The sequence below is a fragment of the Bidens hawaiensis genome, unplaced genomic scaffold (assembly GCF_021521415.1).
Source record: "Bidens hawaiensis isolate Kalapana, Puna unplaced genomic scaffold, B.hawaiensis_p1.1 tig00039011_1, whole genome shotgun sequence".
Lineage (NCBI taxonomy): Eukaryota > Viridiplantae > Streptophyta > Magnoliopsida > Asterales > Asteraceae > Bidens > Bidens hawaiensis.
This window is the reverse complement of record NW_027496851.1, coordinates 12,037-37,507: the sequence shown is the minus strand read 5'-3', so window position 1 is coordinate 37,507 and position 25,471 is coordinate 12,037. Positions and strand designations below refer to the sequence as shown.

The window sequence follows — 25,471 nt, the reverse complement described above, 5'->3', positions numbered from 1 at the left end:
AAATTTGACGGATGAATTCCAGACCCCACGGCCGAACAAGCAGGCAAAAGGGACAATTTGATTTAGACTCCAGCCATCCGCGGAGGCATCTAAATCATTCGATGCCAGATCTTTGATTGACAACAAAAACAAGGCAGGTTCCTCAACTCGAGGCTCTAACAATTGGACTCCACTGCCAAAGACTCCTGTCGAAATCCTCACCACGGAGAACATGAACTTCAGGAAACCACAGCCACTCACAAGGAGATCATTCTTTGATGCCAAGAAACACTGTTCGTTTCATGACGACATCGGTCATAATACGAACGAGTGTATCGCTTTGAAAAATGAAATTGAGGCGGCAGTGAAATCAGGAAAACTTGGACATTTGGTCAAGGTTATAATATCGGGGACTGGTAAATCTCATGCGAGAGATAACCAGGGCCCGCCCAAGAAACAAGTTAAAGACTTGAACGTTTATATGATTCAAGGCGGATATAAAGTAGGAGGAAAGAGGGGAGAAATTCTGGATGAAGAATGGAAGAATGAGCCTGTGATTTTTCCACGAGTTAAAGAAGGCCCTTGTAACAAGAATCCTTTGATAATCACCGCCCTCTTTGGTCATTATCGCTCGCAGTACGTTTTCTTTGACACTGGTAGTATGTCAGATATAATGCACGAACAGTGCTTTGAACAGCTCGATGAAGAAGATAAGGAGAGGTTGAAACCCATTCATGCTGTTGTATCCGGATTTGGAGGCGAGGTGATGCACCCGCGAGGGGTGATATCTTTTCCGGTCACTCTCACTGACGGGACTCATTCAAGGACTGAGGATGTTGAATTTTTGGTTCTACCGGTAACATCAAAGCATGACATCATCCTGGGTCGTGAAGCGATCGACGACTTTAATGCTCATCCTTCTACAGCACATGATGCAGTGGGATTTCCAACTCGCACTGGCGTGGCTATTATTCACATTAATCGCCATTGCCTCACGACAGAAAGCTCAAAACCCAGCAAAGTTCCGAAGCAAGTTCGACGAACTGAGCCTGAGAAATGGGTACTAAACAAGAAGTTCCCAGACCAAACTGTAACGATTGGACCCGCTATCTCTGATATAGTGAGGACATTTTTAAAGCAGATACTGACAAAAAAAACATCGACATCTTCGCAAGGCAGACCGCGGAAATGATTGGGGTCCCGCGGAAGATCGCAGAACACAGGCTGCGAGTAAATCTCGCGTTTACTCCAATAGTACAGAAGAAGCGTAAGATGGGTCCAGAACAAACGAAAGCAATGAACGAATAAGTTCAGGACCTCTTACACGCTGAAATCATCCGCCCAATCCAATAGCAGACGTGGGTCGCCAATCCAGTCATTGTCCCCAAAAGAAATGGGACATGACGGATGTGCACAGATTTCAAAGATCTGAACAAGGCGTGCCCCAAAGACTGTTATCCATTGCTGGAAATCGTTCTTAAAGTTGATGCCGTGGCCCCATTCAAGTTCAAGTGCTTTCTAGATGCTTATAAGGGCTACCATCAAACCGCATGGCGGCGGGTGATGAAGACAAGACATCATTCCGCACAGACCAAGGCACATTCTGCTATAGAATGATGCCCTTTGGTTTAAAAACGCGGGTGCTACATATCAACGATTGATGGATGAGGCGTTTAAGAAACAGATTGGTCGAAACTTGGAAGTATATATGGATGATCTTGTGATCAAAATCATTGAGGAAGATCAAATGTTGAGAGATATAGAAGAGACATTTGAAACTTTGAGAAGTATCAACATGAAGTTGAATCCAGCCAAGTGTTCCTTTGGGATGGAAGAGAGAAAATTCTTAGGAGTCATTGTTACAGGCGCGGGTTTCAAGGCCAATCCGGATAAAATCCAGGCAGTAGCCCGCATGCCTTCTCCTTCCTCCCTCAAAGAAGTGCAGACACTCAACGGAAGATTAGTTGCACTAAATAGATTTCTAGTAAGTCATGCAGCTAAATCTTACCTGTTTGTTTCAACTTTGATAAATTGCCTCAAGAAAGCACATTTCAAGTGGATCGCGGAAGCTGAACAAGCATTCCTAGAGGTCAAAAAATGCTTGATGGAGTTACCTACCTTAACAACACCACATGCGGGTGAGCCTCTGACACTGTATTTATCAGCAACTGACATCACCATTGGGGCCGTACTACTGACAGACAGAAAGAATGTTCAAACTCCAATTTATTATGTCAGTAGGACGTTGACAGACCCAGAAACTAGATACTCGATGCTTGAAAAACTGGTTCTGGCGTTGGTCTATGCTGCTAGGCGTCTCCGTAGATATTTCCAAGATCATCCCATTAATGTGTTGACGGGGTATAAACTCAAGAATGTACTAATCAAGCCGAAATTGTCTGGGCATTTAGCAAAAGTGCCATCGAACTGGGTGAACATGCAATTGAATATAAACCCAAACCAGCAATCAAAGGGCAAGTGTTGGCGGACTTCGTCACGGTAGTCCCACAACACAAAGAAAAATAATGTTTAATGGAACAACAACCCCAAGCACCCCCTGAATAAGGACAAATTTGGTCATTGTTTTCGGACGGCGCTTCGAGCGGCGAGGGATCTGGCGCAGGCCTAAGGCTAGTCAATCCCGAAGGTCACGAGTTTACTTACTCCATCAAGTTAGACTTCAAGAGTACTAATAATGAGGCGGAGTATGAAGCCTTTTTGGCAGGCCTAAGAATAGCTAAGAAGCTTGGGATAAAACACCTAGAAGCAAGGGTGGATTCCATGCTGACCGCGAGACAGATCAATGGAACTTATGAAGCAAAGAACGACTTATGGCTTCATAATTAGTCACAAGCGAAAGACTTGATCCTCCAATTTTCTTCGTGCAAAGTTATTAATATCAAGAGAAGCGAGAACAAGTCGGCAGATGCCCTTAGCAAATTGGCTTCAACAAACTTCGAACACTTTGCTAAGGACATTCGTATTGAAGTCTTGGATCACCCATCTATCCCGCAAAACCAAGTTCTGGTAATCCAAACTGGCGTAGAATCCTGAATGACACCAATCACGGCTTACATGTCATCGGGAATTCTACCAGAATAACGGGCCGCGGCTCGAAAGATAAGGCACAAGGCCTTGAATTACCAGATGAGTGATGGTGTTTTATACCGAAGATCCTTCCTGGGCCTGCTATTACGTTGTGTAGACGCTGAAGACACGAACTACCTGATAAGGGAAGTTCATGAAGGCATTTGTGGCCTACACGCGGGCCCAAGAATGGTGGTAGCAAAGCTTATGATTGCGGGGTATTACTAGCCAGGGATGAATTTGGACGCTGTACAGGAAATCAAGAAATGTGATTCTTGTCAATGTCATGCTCCCAATACATTGCGACCAAAGAATGAACTTGTTCCAATAACTTCTGCTTGGCCGTTCCAAAAATGGGCTATTGATATCATGGGACCTTTCCCCGAAGCCCCGGGACGAGTCAAATTTTTAATTGTGGCCATTGATTACTTCACTAAGTGGGTGGAAGCCAAGTCAGCCGCGTCCATTACAGCATCAAGTGTCAATAAATTCCTTTGGGAATTCATAATTTGTCGATTCGGTCTTCCGCTAGAACTTGTGAGTGACAATGGGACCCGATTCGTGGATAGCGGGTTACAAGAGTGGTTAAAAGAACTTCATGTTACTCAGATTTTCATATCTGTAGCTCATCCGCAAGCCAACGGTCAGGTCGAACAGACCAACCGGACAATCAAAGAAGGAATTAAAACGAGGTTAGGTACAAAACGAACAGGCTGGGTTGAAGAATTGCCCCATGTACTTTGGGCCTTTCGTACCCAAAAGAATTCAAGAAATTCTGAAACGCCGTTCAGTTTAACCTATGGCACCGAAGCCATGATCCCGGCTGACATCGGGGTTCCATCCGCACGAACTTTGATAATCGATGATAACGACAAAGAGTTGCGGATGAACCTCAACCTCCTTGAAGAAAGGAGGGAATTGGCATCGATCCGCGAGCATAACTATAAACGCCAACTGCAGAAATATTATGACTTGCGGGTCCAAAAATGCACATTTGATGCAGGAGACTTTGTCTTCCGTAACAATGAAGCTTCTGTCCAAGAGCCTCCGGGCAAGTTGGCCCCAACTTGGGAAGGCCCTTACAAGGTTAAACAAGTGTTATCCAAGGGTGCTTACAAGTTAGAGAAGTTGGACGGGACTGAGGTCCCTAGAACTTGGAATGTGGCGCAGTTAAAGAATTGCTACATCTAGCAATACATGTTATTTACGTTTTATCTTTGGCCTGTGTGCCTAATAGAATAGTAAAGGACATACAATGTCATTTCTTGTAATTTCTTTTGGCTTATGCCTTTTTTATGAAAAGTTATTAACCCCACATTCTAGTTTTATGTAATGTACATATTTTGGTCCGCGTACCAGATGGGGTTCATATGTTTGTATAACAGGAGGGAGGTAATCCTTTATTGACAAATAAGAAGGTCCTACAAACACTTATATTATAAAAAATAAGACAAAGTGTACCAGATGAAAGAAACTTCTTATACATGTGAAAATGGGATTACAAAAAACTTTTAAGATGACTACAAGAAAGACGAGTACATGTGTTTACAAAAAAACATATGAAATTATGATGCTGCATCTTCATTTTCCTCGTCTTCGTCTTCTGAATTTTCTTGATCTCCTTCGTCAGTAGTAAGGAGTGCTTTCAACTGATCAAACCCATCTTCTTAGTCCCCAAAATCGACAATTTGATTTTTCAATAGTGAACTTCAAATTGTCAAAGGTCTTTGTCTTCTCGTCAAGAATATTGGCAGTGTCCTGGCCATGCAAGACATATTCCTCAAGAAGTATATTTTCTTCCACGAATTTGAAACCTTCCCGAAAACCTGCCTGGCGGCCAGCCTGAGAAGACGCGATCAAAAGAGTCGCGAGACTGTTTCCAAGCTCATCTCCTTCCCGGATATGAGCAATAACCTGTTGAAACAGAAGGTACAAACAAAAGGTTCAGATGTAATCACTTTTCAAATAAAAAAAAAGAGAAGTGAAAATTACTCGGGGAATGCCATCCGCCAGTAACCATTTTTTATCCGCCTTGGCTCGGACAAGTTCCATCATGTGCTCAACACACTCCAAGGCTTGCTCCCTATTCTTGGTAGCAAGATTGGCAAGGCGTTCGTCCTTGGAGGCCGACTCAGCCTTCAGAGTCTTTATTAGCTCGTCACGTTCATCCAATTGTTGCTGAAGAACAATTTTGGCGTCCTCTGCTACAGATCGACGAGCTTTCTCCGCCTCCAATGCCGTCTTGGCATCCGCTAAATGTCGCTCAACATTATCAGCAGCCAGGCGGTTGTCTTTGGTTTCTTTCATAGCCTTAGCGGCTTCTTTCTCCGCCTGGGCTGTTCTGACCTCCAAATCCTCCCACGCCTCATACATACCTAACCAGTCTCGACATAGTTCTTGAGTGGTGGAGAGAGTGTTCGCTAGGCAGTAAGAATAAGAGGTCAGTAACTCTTGGTGTGGACGCCCACGCTGGCGCTCCCTCTCCTCAGGAGGAAGACTCCCTTGCAGGTATTCCTGGCACATGTCTGCGTCAGAAAATGTTGAATTCTGGCGTAAGGACAAACGCGGACGATGCATCGAAGGTTCTTCCTCGTGTTGAGACGAGGACGCTTGCGGACCTCTAGCAAAGGCGCTAACCCCTTCTTGATCTCTAAAACAATAAGGAGCATGGAGAGGTGAAGAAATGAAGGGATCTTTAAGATTGCCGCCTTTCTCACCCCCAAGGGGAGGGGTGTCTGCGATAAGAACCGGGTCCTGAACACCGATTGGTGGAGACGTCATAGGCGAAGCAGGCGGAGTTGACCCCCTTGGACCTGAAAGGTCCTTAGAAGACTTCTCCAGGAACTCTGCAAAACAATACAATTGTATTAACAACATATCTAACAAAGATAAGAAGCAATTATCAAGAATTTTTTTTAATATATATATATATATATATATATATATATATATATGTATACTGAAGTTACCTGAAGAAACATCTGTGGGTGCAAGCTGTTGAAGAAGAGATACCGGATTGGTCCTCTTGTGTTTCCGGGTAACGGCAGGCTTGGTGGATTGCACCTTCCGTTACCAGACACCTTGGAGGCACCCGCATCAACAGCTTGATGTTCACATTCGTTGACGACATCGTCGGTGGCTCGATGTTCATCTCCGGTGGTGACATCAGCATCTTCGTCACCCGCCACCTTGTTGGCGGTTGGGTTCTGATTCCGCTTGCGGGTCAAACATACAGTCGAATGTAGGGTATTCAAAGTGTCAGTAGCATCAACTGATAATCCTTCTTCACAGGATGAAGACTCCTCTCTAGACGAAAGAAGTACTATCACCCCGCTAGAATAAATAGCAGTAATAGGGCGATGTTTCAAAATTCCCTCACCTTTAGCAACGAACTCATCACCTTTAGCAAACATCGCCTCGGAAACCACGGGTTCCGGGCGAAGAGTGGCGGGGAACAAAAAACTGTTGTTGGTGCACTCAAGAATGGGCGCATCCTTTGGATCAATAGGACGACGCACCATAAGACCTTCCTCATGGTCTAGAAGCGTGAGAAAAATGGAACCCTCACCTGCATAAATAAAAAGAATAATAAGAATTTAGGCGGAACCCTAGAAAAGAAAAAATAAACTTACTATTATTGGATTTCTCGTAATATGGCTCCAAACCAGGTTACGGCCACATACTGCTCATCTTTGCACCCACCAGAGCTCCCTCGTGTATCGCACGCATGGGGATGGGCGTTTGGGTAAAAGTTTTGAACCATGGGAGGTTCACTTCTGTAGTACCGTGGACCACAGGCAGCCCCTCTTCGGGTTTGCGGTAAGTCATCTCGAATGGAATCACATCTTCCGGAATCCACAAGAACTTGGGCTTCCATTCGTGGAGGCTCCGATAATACTCAGTACCAATGGCACCCTTCCATGTGGTAGCCCAACTATACCATCCGCCGTGGGTAGCAATTTTGTAAAAGATGGCGAACCGGCTAACAGTGGGCTCCATGTCACGAGCCTGACAACAGATTTTGAAATGACGAATCCTCAACATCCCAAAGGGATGGACCTGCGATAGGTGGATCCCATAAGCCGTCAAAACGGCCTAGATAAACTTCGTTACAGGTAGCCTAAAGTTCCATGTAGTGAAGTGATCCACATACACGACCATCTTCTTCGCCGGAGGGTTAGTTTCAATAGACCCCCTCACCAGATATTCAGGTTCCCATTCAGGCGCTAAGCCATAGACGTTGACGATATCCTGATAATCCCTCTCCTTCCAATGGAGAACGACGTTGTCTATTGAAATGTCATTCTTCTTCTCTTTACCCATTTTAAATCAAAAGAAGAATTAGAAGATACGAATAATAATTAAAAGTCTCAGACCTGGAATGGGAGAAGAAAGGAAAAATTAGAAGATAAGAATGAATAGAAGTTGGGTTTGATCTATTTATACACATCGCAGTTAATGCGACTTATTGGATGCCAGTGGAGAGAGAAAAAGTGGCCCAATTGAGGGTTGACACGTCAGGCGGGAATGACGAAAAAACAAAAATAGGCTGCCAAAAGACGTCATACACGTCCTGTCAATTGTCTTGCAACATTTCTCTTTCCGCCACATCATCGCTTCCATACCACTTGCAAAATTCAAAAATGACAATTCAAAAGTATCTCACAAGATAATATCCTAACGTGAAACAATACAAAACTCACAAGAAGACAAATAAATTTCTTTTCATTCATGATCAAAGAATAATTACAAACATAAAAGAAATTACAAGTCCTAATCTATCCTAAGGGTCTTGGGCGGATAAATCTTTCGGAGGAGTAGGTGGAGTATCCTCCGTCCTTTCCTCCAGGAATTCTTTTAGTTGATCCACGCCGTCACTGGCCGCTTCAAATTCTGGGAGCATGTTCTCCAAGGGGAATGATAAGTTGTCGTACTCGTTGATACACATCTCATACTCTTGGGCAACATCACGTCCATGTAGCGGGCATTCTTCAAAAGAATGACCGGCTTGGGCATATGCCATTCCTTCATTAAAGCCCAACACGCGGCTAGAATTAGAAGAAGCTGCGAGCAAGAAAGCCAGGCTATATGTCAGTTCCGTTCCTTCCTTTATATGCTTGATGACCTATAGAGGAAAAACAGATTCAGTAACGATTGGTAGCACAAAAAATATTGGTAACGGCGGAGGAGTGGGGTAACATACCGCGTTAAGACCCTGGCCCAGCAGCCAACGTCGTTCCCTCTCCGCCCGCTCCGCCCTCTCCTGAAGTTCATGGAACCCGTCAGCTGTCTTTTGTTTCTCATTTAGGTATTCAGCTGCACGAACTTCCTCTCCATCACGTGCCTGTAGAATCGAGTCATAGGCGGCCTACATGTCATCAGCTCTCTTTTCATTGAGTTCCGCATGCTCCTTATGCACCTTTGAGTCCGCTTCAAGTTTCTGGATAACGATACCTTGGCGGGTCACTTGTTCTTCTAATGCCGTATTGGCGTCAACTGCCTTGGCCAAGTCATCCTTTTTTTCCTGAGTTTCAGCCCGGGCAGCTTGAAGAACAGAGTTTTGTTTCTTACAAGCTTCCTCCCATTGACGGGTAGCAGCCGTATGCCTATCTTTCTCATTTCTGAGAGCCGTTTCAGCATTAGACTGCTTCCACTTGGCAGTGTTGGCAGCCAAGCGTTGCTCACGAGCCTCCTTCTTCGCTTCCTCAAAAGATTGAATCAGCTCACCCCATCGTTCCCCCATCGATCGCCACTCGCGTAAAATTTCCTGCCCACAAGCCATAGTGTTGGCCAAAGACGAGGAATAGTCGAGATTAAGATCTTGGCGAGGACGACCGCGCTGATGGGTTCGCTACGCAGGCGGGACACAGTGATTGACAAAGGTCACACAGGTGTCTGGATCGGTAAAGCGAGATCCCGTTGCAATGTTCCAACTAGGGATAAACAGGTAGTCATCTTCTCCCGGATTTTCCTCCCCATAATAATCGGAATTTAATGCTTGAGGACGCACCGGGATAGAAGAAGACATGTGAGGCAGGGATTGATGTGATACATCAATGCCCGATGACGGACGTTGAGAATGAGAACTTCCCTCCTCACCCGTCAGAAATGGTGAGGAAGAAGTCAGAAATCCTGGGGTAGGCTGGAGTGGCAACGTCTGCATTTTAAACTCTTCCGCATCAGTAACCGGCTCCTTCCCCTTGGAACTAGAATCATCCCCAACCTTAAATAAGTAGGCCAGCGGATCTTCGGTTTCTGGCGGAGGAAGTGGAGTTTCTTGGTTTGCCTCAAACATAGGAGTTAGCGGCCTATCTTCTTTCTTCGGCGGAGGAGTCGGTGGCTTATCCTCTTTCTCCAGAGTCGGGGATGGTAGTTTCTCCCCTTCAGGCGTTGGGGATGGTAACTTGTCTGATAAAGTTCCTTCACCAACAGTTGCGGATGGGTCTACACAGTGAAACCACATATAAGTATTGGTTAAAACATATAAATAAAGAGAAAGGTGTTAGTGCAGCTTACAAGCCATCCCATTCATGCGTTCAGCAAGGCTGACTCTTCGCTTTTTCGGACGGTGTATCCGCTGCTTTTTTGTTGATGGACCTTTTCCGGTATACGCGTGGCTAACGCCCGCGTCACTAGCTCGGAAGGATTGAAGATTTCTCTTCCACTCCAACTCTGCCAACAGATGCGAGACAGATGATATTTCAGAAGCAACATCAGAGTCTTCTTCTTCTTGGGATGTCGGTTCCTCACTCGAAGAAAGAATGACAATCACCTCATCAGAAGTAAGAGCGTTGAGCGGATGAGGGTTAACGATATACGCACCTGTGTGGAAGATAGCTTCCGAAGCTGCTGGTCAGCACATACTTTTGTAGGGAAGAGAAACTGGTTCCGTGTCCTCTCCAGGACAAGCGCTTCCTTCACGTCACGGTACGTTTACCCGTGCAACCCCTACTCTCATAAAGGGCATTCAGCATAGGCCATTCACCTGAAAATCGTATAAGAAGTTAGTAAGAACTTTTCACATGAAATAAAAAAGGTGGAAAGAGAATGCAACTTACGTTCATTCGCACCCATAAAGACGGGCTCTAAATCTGGGTATGGCCACATGGGGCTCATACCTGCCCATACTAGGGCATCCTCGGGTAGAACCCGCATCGGAGATGGCTCCGAAACCAAGGTGCGGAACCACTCCCGGCCCTCGTGAGGAGCCGTAACAACTTCCGGGAGCGCCTCATTGGCCGGATGACGGACCATGACGTTTGGAACGACGTCCTCTGAAATCCAGAAGAACTTATTGCGCCAATCTTTAGAACGTCCCTCGGATACAATGCCAATGATCCTGCCAGATATTGGATTGCACTTAAACCACCGGCCACGGTTGGTCATCCGATAGATTACGGGGAATCGGTCAATTCGAGGCAACATCCCCTTCGCCGTACAAAGGAATTCGAAATGTCGAATTTGCATAGGTGTAAGAGGATGTAACTGGGATAAATGGATCCCGTAAGCACTCAATACCTTCATGAGAAATTTGGTTATCGGAAACCGAAAATTCCCATAAACAAAGTAATCGGAGTATACAGCTATCTTCCCTGCAGGAGGCATGCTTGTGACAGATCCGGCGTTAGGGAACTCTGGTCCCCATTCCGGTGGGATACCGTAAGTATGAAGTAAGGTTTCGTACTTAGAGATGTCCCAATTAATCTTTACAGTGTCGATGTTTGGCACAGTAGATCTTGTGTCACTAGCCATCGATTCAACTATAAATGGAAAACAGCGAGCAATCGTGAAGAAAATAGAAAGATCGAGAGAAAATAAAGAAGAATAAAAAAAATCAAGGGTGATAAAACTTCGAAAGGAAGATAATCTCCACTATTTACACCCATCGCAATTAATGCGATGGGATACGAACAGTTGAGAGAGAAAGTTGTCATCCACCCAGCAAACGCCACGTCACGCGAGAAATTCGTAAAAGAGAAAAAAGTGTTAAGTCGAGTACAGTGACAGCCGGCATAACGCCCCATCATCTGTTCACGCGCCTGCCACTGGTCAACTTGTCCTTTTTCATGGTTATCCACACCAACAGAAGATATTTCTTCCAAATTCCAAAATTCAAAATTCCCAAATATATCTTAAGTCCAAAATTTCACCCGCATAAAAACTTCACGCGGAAGAAACACTGGACTGCGGGGACTTATAGAGGTAGGGTACCAAAAATACCTAAATACCCTTAAATTTCACCCCGCGGGTTAGAGGGAAGCTCCTCACAAGGCACCCGCGGGACATATGGATCACCCGCATAACTTCGTAAGGGAAGAACATTCTTATCACACGCGGAGGCATCCAGGCACCCTCAGACGTTATCCGCATGATAGCACATTTACCCGCCAAGATGACCAGGAGGTAATGCCAACAGGTTAACTGTAAATAACCAATTACCTTCTAGAAGATTTACCAAGATGCTTTCTTGCGCAATACGGGATCTCTCAACCAATAAATAAAGGACACATGTCCAGGTTGTTATAACCGTGCACATGGACAGGGTTACATAGCGTCCTATCATATTAAGACACTTTTCTAGGTTGTTATGCTCATGCATAGCTCAACATGTCATATGAGGGCACGTGTCCAAGTGGTTACGAGAGCATCTTCTAGAAAGGGACAGCTGGCCCAATTATATTCACACACTCTTCGGCTATAAATATCCTCTCAATCTCCATGAGGTATTCATTCACTCCCAACTATCTACTAAGATTACTTGAGTACTTTCTCCTTTCAAGAACGGTACTTATTCTCACGCCGGAGGGTGGTTACGGGAAGACCCCTCCTCTTGTCCTTCCCGTAACAAGCTCACGGTGTCTGTTTTGCAGGTTTCGGTCACTGGACTTTGAGAAGTTGTGCTCATATCGTGTTGGTTGTTGTCATATCCTACCATGTGGACTCATTGGATCCAGGACCCGTCTAGGAGATTGGATCCGTGTTTCTTCATTATTGAAAGGAGTAGTAAGAAATGTATATAACTCATAAGTTTATTCAAGATGGTGCATGTTTCTCATTACCATGGAGGTAGTATTTATACTACAGTTACAATACTATTTGGTAGACAAAGATAACTATTTAGGAGACAACTAGTTAAGTAAGATTAACCCTAGGTTTTGAAAATGTATCCATCCATTTATTATACATTTGACGTAATTTTTTACAACACTCCCTCTTGGATGATGCGTTTTCAAACTCGACTCTAATCTTGAAGTAATGCCTCATTAAAAACCTTGCTACATAAAACCTAGTGGGAAAAACTTTAGCTAAGGGAAAAAGAGTGCAGTATATAGCTCCCCCTCGAGTTGTAGGGCATTACATTGTCTGTACATGTCGCATGCCAATATCATGAACATGTTTCCTGAATTTCGTTGTAGGGAGTGCCTTTGTTAAAAGATCAGCTGAATTGTTGCTATATTGAACATATCTTATTTCAACTTGTTTATCTTTAATAAGGTCTTGAGTGTATGAAAAGATCTAGGAGGTATATGTTTTGCTCGGTCAGTTTTAATATACCCTTCTTTCATTTGTGAGACACAGCCTGCATTATCTTCGTAGATTGGAGTAGGACTTACATTTTTCTCTAGTCCACAAGAAGTTCCTATAAGCTGTGTCATAGATCGTCGCCAAACACACTCTCTAGAGGCTTCATGTAGTGCATGACTTCAGCATGATTTGAGGATGTTGCAACAAGTGTTTGTTTCTTAGAGCACCATGAAATTGCAGCTCCACCATTCTTAAACACGTACCCGGTTTGATATCTTGCCATATGAAGATCTGATAAATAACCTGCATCTGCATAACCAACTAACCCGTTTTTTGAATCGTCAAGATTAAATAAACCTAAATTAACAGTTCCTTTTAGATACCGAAAATTATGTTTAATGCCATTCCAATGTCTTTTAGTAGGGGATGACCTGAATCTTGCCAATAAATTAACTGCAAAAGAAATGTCAGGTCTTGTACAGTTAGTAATATACATAAGTTCTCCAATTACACTGAGGTATGGTACTTCGGGACCAAAAATCTCTTCATTATCTTCACAAGGACGAAATGGATCATTGTCAACATTGAGTGATCTAACAACCATCGATGTTCTTAAAGGATCTGCTTTGTCCATACTGAAACGCTTTAAGAGTTTCTCAGTATAAGTTGACTAATGCACAAGTATCTCATTATGCATATGCTCAATTTGTGAAACCAAGACAATATTTGGTTTTTCCAAGGTCTTTCATTTCAAATTCTTTTTTTAAAAGAGCAATTGCTTCATTAATTTCTTTTTGTGTCCCAATTAAATTTAGATCATCAACATACACAGCTATAATCACATATCCTGATGTTGTCTTCTTAATGATGACACATGGACAAATAAGATTATTTGTGTATCCTTTGCTTATCAAATAATCACTCAAACGATTGTACCACATCCTTCCAGATTGTTTCAGCCCATACAAGGATCTTTGTAACTTGATGGAATACATTTCCTTAGACTTTGAGCTTAATGCTTCGGGGAGTTTAAATCCTTCGAGAATTTTCATATAGATGTCACTGTCTAGTGATCCATACAAGTAAGCTGTGACAACATCCATAAGACGCATCTCTAAATTTTTAGACACTGCTAAGCTAATTGAATATCTACACGTAATAGCATCTATAGCAGGAGAATACGTTTCTTCATAGTCAATTCCTGACCTCTCAGAAAAACCTTGAGCTACAAGTCTTGCTTTATATCTTGTAACTTCATTTTTCTCATTTCATTTTCTCACAAAAAACCCATTTATATCCTACAGTCTTTATTGACTTTGGTGTAATGACAATAGGTCCAAAATCCTTTCGATTGTTTAGTGAATTTAATTCAGCTTGCATGGCATCTTTCCATCTGTTCCAATCATGTTGACTTTTACAATCATCTATAGATTTTGGTTCAGGATCATCACTTTCTTCCATGATATCACTTGCCACAGAATAAGAAAATATATTATCAATATTTTCCATTTCATCTCGATCCCACATTATATGTGATTGACCATAGATGATTGACAACTCTTTATTGGAATCATTTTTTTCTTCCTGAGGGAAGGTTATATCATTTACTTCTTCCTGAGGGAAGGTTTTGTCAATCATTCCTTTCTTAGGTTTAGTATCCTTTTCAGAGCTCTTTCATTTTCGAGGATTTTTATCCTTTGAATCGATTGGCCTTCCACGTTTTAAACGTTTTTGGGATTCATGAGGTGCATTATTTTGGTTTGCTTGCTTGGAATCTCAACTCGAGCTGGAGCATTAGCAGCTGGTATATGAGATTTAGTGACCCTGTATATATTAGCAAATGCATCAGGTAACTGACTGGCAATTTCTTGTAGATGTATTATTTTTTGAACCTCTGTCTCACTTTGTTTTGATCTTGGGTCTAGGTGTAATAATGATGGCACACACCATGATATATCTCTTTCTTGCCTTTTCCTTTCTCCCCTATTGCCTGGAATATTGTCTCGCTAAAATGGCAATAAGCAAAACGTGTTGTAAATACATCACCTGTTAAAGGTTCAAGGTATCTTATGATGGAATATGTTTCATATCCAAAATATATTCCCAACCTTCTTTGAGGACCCATTTTTGTGCGTTGTAGTGGTGCAATAGGAACATACACAGCACACCCAAAAATTTTAAGGTGAGAGATGTTTCGCTCATTTCCTGAAACAAGTTGTGTGGGAGAGTATTTATGATTTGCACTTGGTCTCACACAAATTAATGATCCAACACGCATAATTTCATGACTCCAAATAGAAACATAGAGTTTTGTCCTCATTATTAATGGTCTAGTTATTAGCTATAGGCGTTTGATCAACGACACGACTAAACCATTTTGTCTGTGTACATGAGAAACAAAGAGTTCAACAACAATCCCACAGACATGCAATAATTATCAAAAGCATGCGATGTAAATTCTCCCACATTATCAAGCCTTACTATTTTAATGGTATAATCGGGAATGTGGACGTGATTTGATAATTTGAGCAAGAAATTTTGCAAAAGAAACATTACGAGACGATAATAAAGAGACATAAGACCATCTGCTGGATGCGTCTGTTAAGACCATGAAGTATCTAAATGGTCCACATGGTGGATGAATTGGTCCACATATGTCACATTGAATTCTTTCAAGAAACATTGGTGATTCTTTATCAAATTTTAATGGCGAAGGCCTTGTAATTAATTTGCCAAGAGAACAAGATGTACATTGTGGCATTTTATATATTTTATGGATCTTTTGATCTTTCAATGGACGCCCATGTGTATTTTCATCATTGTGGATCTTGGATGACCTAATCTGTCATGTCATAATTTTATGATACCAGAATCACAACAATTTTCTTTGTCACCCATATGTGCTTGAGGAATATTTATATATGTATAATGTAAACCAGAATGGAGCATTAGTAGTTTTTCCAATATTTGATCTTTGCTTATGATATGCAAATACTTTTTATTACTAACATTCCTTGACTGAGTATCATATCTATTATGATATATGTTTTGAAACTCAACAAATTTCTTGTTTATTTTGGGTAAAGCAAAGTATTTTCTATTTTGAGCTTTGTACCATTTGGTAATGCTAAATTAGTTTTTCCCCCTCATTCTATCAAGTTTGTAGGACCTGATATTGTATTAATGATCCCTTTTGTTGGTTTCAGTTCATAAAAATATTTTTTAGATCTAAGTATAGTGTGTGTGGCTCCACTTTCCAATATACATATATCTTCTTCATTTGTTTGATCTTGTGCTCCAATGATTTTCATTTTAAGTCTTTAAAATATTAAGAAAAATAATAAGTGTATAACGAAGACATTATGATATTTAATAAGAACTTTATTTAATTGAAAAATAAACAGTACATGAAGTAAAACACATAATTAAAGATAATAAGAAACACACTTAATTATTGCATATAGTTATTGTCATCATGCAACATTTGTTTCAGAGTTCCACATCAAAGTCTGCAATGTTCAGCTCAGCATTAAGATCATCAAAGTTATCCACATGGTTCACTTCTTTCTCTTTTATTTTGGGAGAGGTTTGGTATAGTTCGCACATATGTGGAGCTGTGCGTAAAGCCTTTGACCAGTGGTTTGTACTTCCACATATAAAATAGGAAGTGCCATTGTTTTCGGACCTACCATCTTCATTCCATTTATTGTGTTAGTTGATATTTTTATATTGTGGAGTGTGGTAATTGGTGGTTCTTTGATTTCGATCACGGCCACGACCACGTCCACGACGATGAAAATTACCTTGGTAATTATTATTACCTTTGAATGAATGGTTTTGACCATTAGAATAACTTTTATCAAAATGGCCATGACCACGGCCTCGTACCCACGTTTTCACTTTAGTGTCAATATTATTAGCAATGTTTGCTTCTGGGATTGCTAGTGATCCAGTGGGACGAGATTGATGATTTTTCAATAAAAGCTCGTTATTCTTTTCGGCTACGAGGAGAAATGAATTTAGATCAGAATATCTTCTAAATTTTAGCACCTATATTGGTGTTGCAAATTCATATTTGATGCATGAAATGTAGAGAAAGTTTTCTCCAACATATCTTTCTCAGTAACAGTTTGCCCACAAAATCGGAACGTTGAGCATATTCTGAACAAAACAGATGTGTGCTCATTTACTTTTTTGAAATCTTGGAACCTGAGATTGTTCCATTCATCTCTAGCAGTGGGAAATAGAACTTCCCTTTGATAATTAAATCTGCTTTTTTAAATCTTCCCACAAAACGTATGGATCCTCACAATTTGAATACTCAAATTGTAACATCTAGTCAATGTGTTTGTGGAGGAAGACATCGGTTTTTACAATGTCTTGTTCCTCTCAATTATTTCCCTACGTTATCATATTCAAAACACCCATTGATTTGAGATGTCGTTTAACATGTGCCGTCCACAACATATAATTATCTCCGGTGATATTAAGAGACGGAAATTCAAGTTTTGCGATGTTTGCCATTTTATTACTAAACACAAATAAGATAAATATTAGGATTACATACTTATTAAAATTGAAAGAAAATACAAAGGTAGTTAACATCAAAACTGGGTGAATCATCTTTCAAAATATTATCTTGAGAAGAAAAGTTTTGTATTTATGAAAGAATTGAGATTGATAATTGGTTATTTATAGTTGAAAATTTATAACCGTTCTATAACGGCTATATGACCGTTTCATCAATGGTTATATTATATATATATATATATATATATATATATATATAAGTTATATGCATAGATATAAAAATTATTTTGTAAGTAATATAATAAATGAGATATAAATGATAATCTTGTTTATAATTGACACCTTATTACTTTGTTGATCTTCTTGATTAAGACACAAGCGAGCCGTGCTAATAACGTGTTATAATATAACTATAATTATAACAATATTATTGAAGTACCTTAAGAAGTTTAGAGGTGATTATACAAAGGAGTAGTAAGAAATATATATAACTCTTGAGTTTATTCAATGTAAGGCCTCGATCCCGTTTCCCTACGTTGGATGTTGGATTTACTCATAAACATAGTTCTACAAATCAGAATTAATTAAAACTTTACACGGAATATAAAACTTTCGTTAAGAATTCATAATATTTCTTGTCTTTCAATTTAAACATAAATTCATAAAAAAAACTTGAGTGTTCAGATGTTGGCCTCTTATTCTTCTGCCATGTGACCCCGCTCAAGCTAGCTGTCTCATCCTACTCACCTGCGTGCATACTAAAAGTCAGCCTCGCTGAGCGAGTTCTAGTTAATCATACAATATACAACACATTCATTACTTTATACTTTCGTACATACTTTATACTTTCATACTTTCATTTATAATATACTTATTTACCTTCATACCTTCTTTCTTTCATATTCATATCTTACATTTTAAAGAGCATTACGCCTATAACCTTCGCATACATTATTAGGGTATGCAACTATTTAACCTTCGAATATATTATTAGGGTATGCAACCCTTTAACCTTCGCATATATTGTTAGGGTATGCAACCCTTTAACCTTCGCATATATCATTGGGGTATGCAACCATTTAACCTTCGCATATATTATTAGGGTATACATCCCTTTAACCTTCGCATATATTATTAAGGTATGCAACCCCTTATCCTTACATTACTTTTCATTATCATTATCATATCCACATTCGTACATACCTTTCATAATATCATATATATCATATCTATATATACTTCTTTTTCACATACTCGTATCATATATACTACTATATACTTTCCTTAACAATACGTGCAATATCCGAAGATCGTTAACGTACTGTCAAGCATGCATTCATAATATAAACATAACTATCATATTCATCATTAAGACATACACTTACCATTTAAGGTAAGTGTATTGACGTTCACATTGAGTATGCACACAACCCCGAAAACATAACAAGGAAGTGGGGCTAGAAACTCTCCTGGATCCTATTCCATTCTCCGTTAATTGTTAATCCTTTCCTTAACTGGGCTCTGCTGATTATACATTAATTATACGTATCAATATATACCCTGATCACTTTATTCAAGTTCAGCCATAAATGGTCGAGTCTGGTCTATTCTAATGGTCTTGTTTTAGATTACAATTTACTTAGAATAGTTTCATTCTTAACCCTAATGTATTTGAATATAGGGTTTTTAATTTCTATAATGTTTATTTATTTATTATATAGGCATGGCTTGAATTAGATTACACTTTACTTAGAGTCCAGTTTGTATTTGATCCATAAACACTCAACATACTCTACACTCGAATACATTAGTGTATTCGAGTGTGTAAGCATGCATTCGAATCATCACCTTTGCATGTGAGTAGTCCTTGTATTTGAATATGGCACATGCATCCGATCATAAGGGGTGCATTCGAGTCCCACAGTGTAATCGAATGTCACAATGTAATCGACACATGCATGTATTCAAGGTTATCATTTGTAATCGATTTTAACAATGTAAGCAAACGTAGCATTATAATCGAGTTTGGACCGCGTAAGCGACTATAACCTTGTAATCGAATCTAACAATGTAATTGATTAAGGTCAATGTAATCAACCCTTCATTGTATTCGAATAAGGCCTTGTAATCGAGTTGTTCATTGTAAGCGATCATAAGCTTTGTGACGAGTTTCATATTGTAATCGAACTTAATGATGTAATCAAATACATCAATGTATTCGAACGAACTGTTATGTAATCGAATTTATACTTTCTAATCGAGACATACATTGTATTCGACTTGGCTAATCTAATCGATCATATCATAGTAATCGATTTTGCCATTGTAAGCGAATATATGATTGTATTCGGGTTAACCATGCAATCGATTACTCCCTTGTAATCGATTATATAATTGTAATCGAACGAGCTGGATCTCATTCAAATAATAGGTCATGGTTTGGTCTTTTACCATCATTAATTTGTACTTGTTTTAACCTTAACACCTTATTATGGGTTGGTATTGACCCATAAATGTTTCCCTAACCGTTTTCGGCCCAAATTTGACCCGAGTAACCATAAAGTTTGAACCTTTATGGCTAAAAACGTTTAAGGCTAGATCTAGGGTTTCTTTTATGAACCTTTCATAATCATAAGTTTTTTAAGTCCATTTTAATCATCAAGTTTGCAACTTTATGACTTATCTAGACCCGATCTAATCTAGGGTTGAGTTTCATAGCAAACCGTTCATAAAAACATAACCTTTAAAGATCAAGAACGTACGTTTACTCGTTTTTAGGTTACGGTTTAGCTTGGTTATAAACAATAGTCTTTTATCTTGCTTAAATATCCAAGATCTATCAATCTTTATCTTGGTTTTTGGCCTTGGATCTCTTCCTTAGCTCGCAGCCGTGAGTATGTGTGTGTTTTGAGTGTGCAGAGAATAAAATGGAGAGAAATGAGAGTTTTAGGGAGGTTTAAGGGAGTATTTATACTCTCTTAAGCCCATGGACCTAAGGCCCATCCCATCCCTTATTCCATCTTTCCCACCGAAGTCCATACTCCTTAATTAAATATTAACACACGTTTCACAAACATAACTTTCCTTTATTTAATATTATAGAATTTAGTATGTTACAAGTCTTCCCTCCTTAAAGAGGTTTCGGGATGTTACAAGTCTTCCCTCCTTAAAGAGGTTTCGTTCCCGAAACCTAACTATTCTAAATAGATCCGGGTAAATCTTGCGCATCTCTTCCTCGACTTCCCAAGTAGCATCTGATCCTTTGTGATGCTTGCATATCACTTTTACTAAGGGTATAACCTTGTGACGAAGTTTATTCTCTTTGCGATCAACTATCTCTACGGGTTGCTCAATGTAGTTTAATTGTTCATCAACCTCAATATCTACTAATGGCACGTGAGACGTGTCATCAGCTAGACATTTTCTCATATAAGAAACATGGAAGGTTGAATGAATTCCTTCTAACTCCTTAGATAAATCTAGCTTGTAAGCCACTTCACCCATACGAACCATAATCTTAAACGGTCCAATGTACCTCAGACTCAACTTTCCCCTCTTTCTGAAACGAATAATTCCTTTCCAAGGAGAGACTTTGAGCGTCACACTGTCACCAACGTTAAACTCGATCGGTCGTCGCCACTTATCGGCATACGACTTCTGACGGTCTTGAGCAGCTTTCGTTCTTGCCTTGATCTGGTCGAACTTTAAAGAGGTTTCTTGCAAAACCTCTAGACTTCCCAGTTCTTTCTGACCAATCTCTCCCCAACATACGGGAGTTCTACAACGTCTTCCATACAAAATTTCAAATGGTGGCATACCAATACTCGAATGGTAGTTGTTGTTATAGGAGAACTCTGCCAAATGTTGGTGATCATCCCAACTTCTTCCAAAGTCTAGAACACAAGCACGTAAAATATACTCAAGGGTTTGGATCGCCCTTTCAGACTGTCCATCTGTTTGAGGATGATACGACGTAATGAAACTCAACCTCGTTCCCATAGCTCTATGGAACTTCTTCCAGAATCTCGAAGTAAAATGAGAATTTCTATCAGACACAATCATCAGTGGCACTTGGTGCTTAGTCACAACCTCTTTCATGAACAAACTTGCTAACATTTCTGACGAGATCTCTTGTATAGGCAGTAAGTGAGCACTTTTGGTCAAACGGTCTACTATCACCCATATGGTATCATGATGCTTAGCCGTACGAGGTAGCTTAGTTATGAAATCCATGGTGATGTGTTCCCATTTCCATTATGGTATCTCCAAAGGCTGCATCTTCCCATAAGGCTTCTGATGTTCCTCTTTGACTTGTAAACAAGTTAAGCATTTACTGGCATACTCTACCACATCATTCTTCATCCCTGGCCACCAGTAGTCTCTTTACAAATCTTGATACATTTTGGTGGATCCTGGATGAATTGAGTATCTCGACTTGTGAGCTTCATCTAAGATTTGACCTCTGAGATCCCCATGGCGTGGAATCCACATACGGTCAAACCTAATCTTAACACCATGAATGTTTTCTATCAGTTCATCTTGTTGCCCAACAATTCTTTCCTTCTTCATTAGTTTATCATCCGTAAGCACCTCAGAATGTAGCTTGATGATTTCTTCAAAGAGATCTGAGCTAACAATCAACTTATATGACTTTACTGTGGCGATGACTACTTCATTCTTACGAATTAGCGCACCAACCACCACATTAGCCTTTCCAGGGTAGTACTTGATATCGCAGTCGCAGTCCTTTATTAGCTCTAACCATCTCCTCTGCCTCATATTCAATTCTTTCTGCTCGAAGAAATACTTTAAACTCTTATAATCTGTGTAAATAGTACACTTAGTACCATACAGATAATGTCTCCATATCTTGAGAACATGCACTACTGCTGCTATCTCCAAGTCATGCGTCGGATAAGTACTCTCGTGAACTTTCAACTGTCTAGACGTATAAGCTATAACCTTTCCTCGTTGCATCAACACACAACCTAACCCACGATGCGAAGCATCAGTACAAGCAACCAAATCCTCATCACCACAGGGTAGAGTAAGGATTGGAGCTTGCGTGAGTCTTTTCTTTAATTCATTAAAAGCATTCTCTTGAAACTTACACCAACTAAATACTACCGACTTTCGGGTCATACCGGTCAACGGTGCAGCTATCTTGGAGAAGCCTTCGATGAATCTTCTATAGTAGCCAGCTAACCCTAAGAAGCTTCGTATGTCAGTCGGGTTCTGCGGAGTCTTCCGATTTGTTATCGCCTCAATCTTAGCTGGGTCCATGATAATCCCTCCAGTATTGATCACGTGACCTAGAAATTTCACTTCTCCCAACCAGAATGCGCATTTCAAAAATTTAGCATACAATTTCTCTTCCTTCAGAACCTCCAACACTTCACTCAGATGCCCCGCATGATCAGATTCACTCTTTGAATAAATCAAGATATCAGCAATGAAAACGATAACTAACTTATCCAACATCGGCCGACACACCCTATTCATCATATCCATAAATGTTGCAGTCCATACCGCCTCTGAAACGTTGTTTTAGGGATGTCTGTCTCTTTCACTTTCAGCTGGTGATAGCCTGATCTGAGATCTATTCAGGAGAACCAACTTGAACCTTGCAGTTAGGGGTGTTCAGTATTCGAATCGGACTCGAATAACTCGAAATTCGATTAGACTCGCATTCAAATTTGACGGTTCGAATTCGATTTTTAGTCATTCGAATTTGATTCGGTTCGAACTCGATTTTAGTAGCCGAATTTCGAATCGAATACGAATTTATAATCATAAATTAGTATTCGATTCGAAGATCGAATTCAAATTATACATTTTATTTTTCTTATATATATATACACATACTTATGAAAAGATACACTACATAAATCTGAGTTATAGAGATTAAAAATAGAAAATTCATCATTTTGGTTAATAATTAATGTAATTGGACATTACCATTTTAAATATTTAGGTTGTGATAACTTTAAGTGATTTATTATTTTATAGACTTGTACTTTTTGTTGTTATAAAACTCAAATTTATTATGGTTTTAAAATTGAAATATATTTTTTTAAATAAATTCAAATTCGATTTGCACTTCATTTTCGAATCGAATCGAATTTCGAATTGGCTATTATGAATTCGAATCGAATCGAATTTGTCGAATCTATTTCGAATTCAAATCGAATTCGAATCCACCTTGAAAATTTCAAAATTCAAATAATTCGATTCGTTGAACACCCCTACTTGCAATTGGTCAAACAAATCATCAATCATGGGCAAAGGATATCTATTCTTCACCGTAATCTTGTTCAACTCACCATAGTCGACACACATTCTCATACTTCCATCCTTCTTCTTAACGAATAACGCTGGTGCGCCCCACGGGGAAACACTTGGTCTTATAAAACCTTTGTCGAGGAGTTCTTGTAGTTGGAACATCAATTATTTCATCTCGGACGGCGCTAGACGGTAAGGTGCTTTCGCGACGGGTTGGGCTCCTGGTATTAAATCTATCTGGAATTATATCTCTCGCTCCGGTGGCAACCCCGGAAGATCCTCAGGGAATACTTCTGGGTAGTTGCACACGATAGGAACATCTTTCATTTCTTTCGTCTCGGCCATAGCGTTGACAACATACGCCAGGTAGGCACTGCACCCTCGTCGTAACAAACCTTCGGCTTTTATCATCGAAATGACATTAAGCCCAGAACTTTCCTTATCACCATAAACCGTCACTGTACTACCATCCAAGGACTTTAACCTTATTATCCTACTCTTACACATGATCTGAGCTTCAAACTCAGATAACCAATCCATTCCCAAAACCACATTAAACCCTCCTAAGGTCATAACATACAAGGTAACAGGGAACTCATGTCCCTCTAACTCTATCTTACCGTCTTTAACCATTTTCATTTTTTAACCGAGGTGTCACTAGCGGTTTCTACTATAAAGTTTCAGACACTCGACAACATTTCATTTTAGCTAATTTACTAAATGGTGTAGCTATGAAACTTTTGTTCGCACCTGAATCAAATAATACTGAAGCATAAATACCGTTTACTAGAAACGTACCAGTCACGACATCTGGGATCTGCTTGGCCTGTTCTTAAGTCAACATGTAGGCTCTGGTCTTTGGTCTTGATGGCTCAGCATCCTTTTTTCCGCTTCCTCTAGCTTCAGTACACTTCTTGGCCATGGGCCCGTCTTACCACACCGCAAACATGCCGGTTTCTCATTACACTCATGAGCATAGTGCCCCATTTTCCCGCACTTATAATAGGCGTTTGACCCAACTCTGCACTCTCCTCCAAGTGCCTTTCCACATTTATAACAAACATCTGATCCCTTACTCCACTTGCACTCACCATCATGCATTTTACCACATGTCTTGCACAATCTCTTCTCCCACACCTTCTACTTCTTATCCTTAGAGTTCCATAACTGAGTACCAGGTCGTTTAGCATGATTGACCCACGTCTTATCCTTTCTCTCCTCCCCTACGATAACATCATCTACAGTCAGTTCCTCATAAACCATTTCAGCGATTTCCACTGTTGAATTAAACATCGCAGGTTTATTCGCTCTGACTAGTGTGCGAACATTCCGTGGCAGTCCTCTCACATAGCACTTGATCCTCTTGGCTTCAGTGTTAACCATATCAGGCACCAACCTAGACATGCAGTTGAATTCAATGGTGTACTCGCGATGCGTCATCTTACCAGCCTTCAGGTTCAAAATCTTCATATCGGCCCTTTCAACCTCAGCATCAGCACAAAACCGTTTTATGACCATCTCTCTCAGATAATCCCATTTCAAGGCCTTAATCTCTTCCCGGCTCCTTCTCTGCTCAACCGACTCCCACCAGTACATTACTTCCTCACCAAATGATTGAGTGGCATAACCCACAGCTTGGTCGAGACGGCATTCGCTAATTCGGATAACCTTATCCATTGGAAAGTAGCGATTGCATCTCCTAAACCAGTAAGCATCGCCGCGTCGCAACCTTTGAAGGACTTATAGTTACATCTACCTCGGCCTCTCTTCCTGTCATCAACCTTCACAAACTGAACCTCGATCGAGTCAACCTTCTCCCCTTCATCATCTTTCTTACTCTTTTCCCCAGAATTCTCAGCAGTTCTTACATGACTTCCCGCAGACCTCTCAGGATTCAAGTTCTTCATAGCAGCTGCTACAGCTTGAGCAATGGCAGCTTGAACAACAGGGTCAAGTTGATACCCTTCATTCTGGCTTGGTCCTCGTAGAGTCTCACTTGGTCCTTCAGCAGAGTTAACAACTGGTTCCACAGAAGGTTCTCGAACAATGTGTGGCCTACCACGACGTC

General features: G+C 40.5%; 1 protein-coding gene across 1 annotated transcript; it reads left to right on the top strand.

Annotated features, from left to right (window-relative positions):
- The first annotated feature begins 211 nt into the window (after window positions 1-211).
- On the top strand, window positions 212-1,171 carry LOC143590832 (uncharacterized). Its single transcript, XM_077071190.1, has one exon. The coding sequence runs from the start codon at window positions 212-214 to the stop codon at window positions 1,169-1,171; it is 960 nt and encodes a 319-aa protein (XP_076927305.1).
- Window positions 1,172-25,471: the final 24,300 nt, after the last annotated feature.

What these genes read in the sequence shown, in the direction of transcription:
- LOC143590832 (XM_077071190.1), top strand. Translation starts at nt 212, where the DNA reads ATGAACTTCAGGAAACCACAGCCACTCACAAGGAGATCATTCTTTGAT.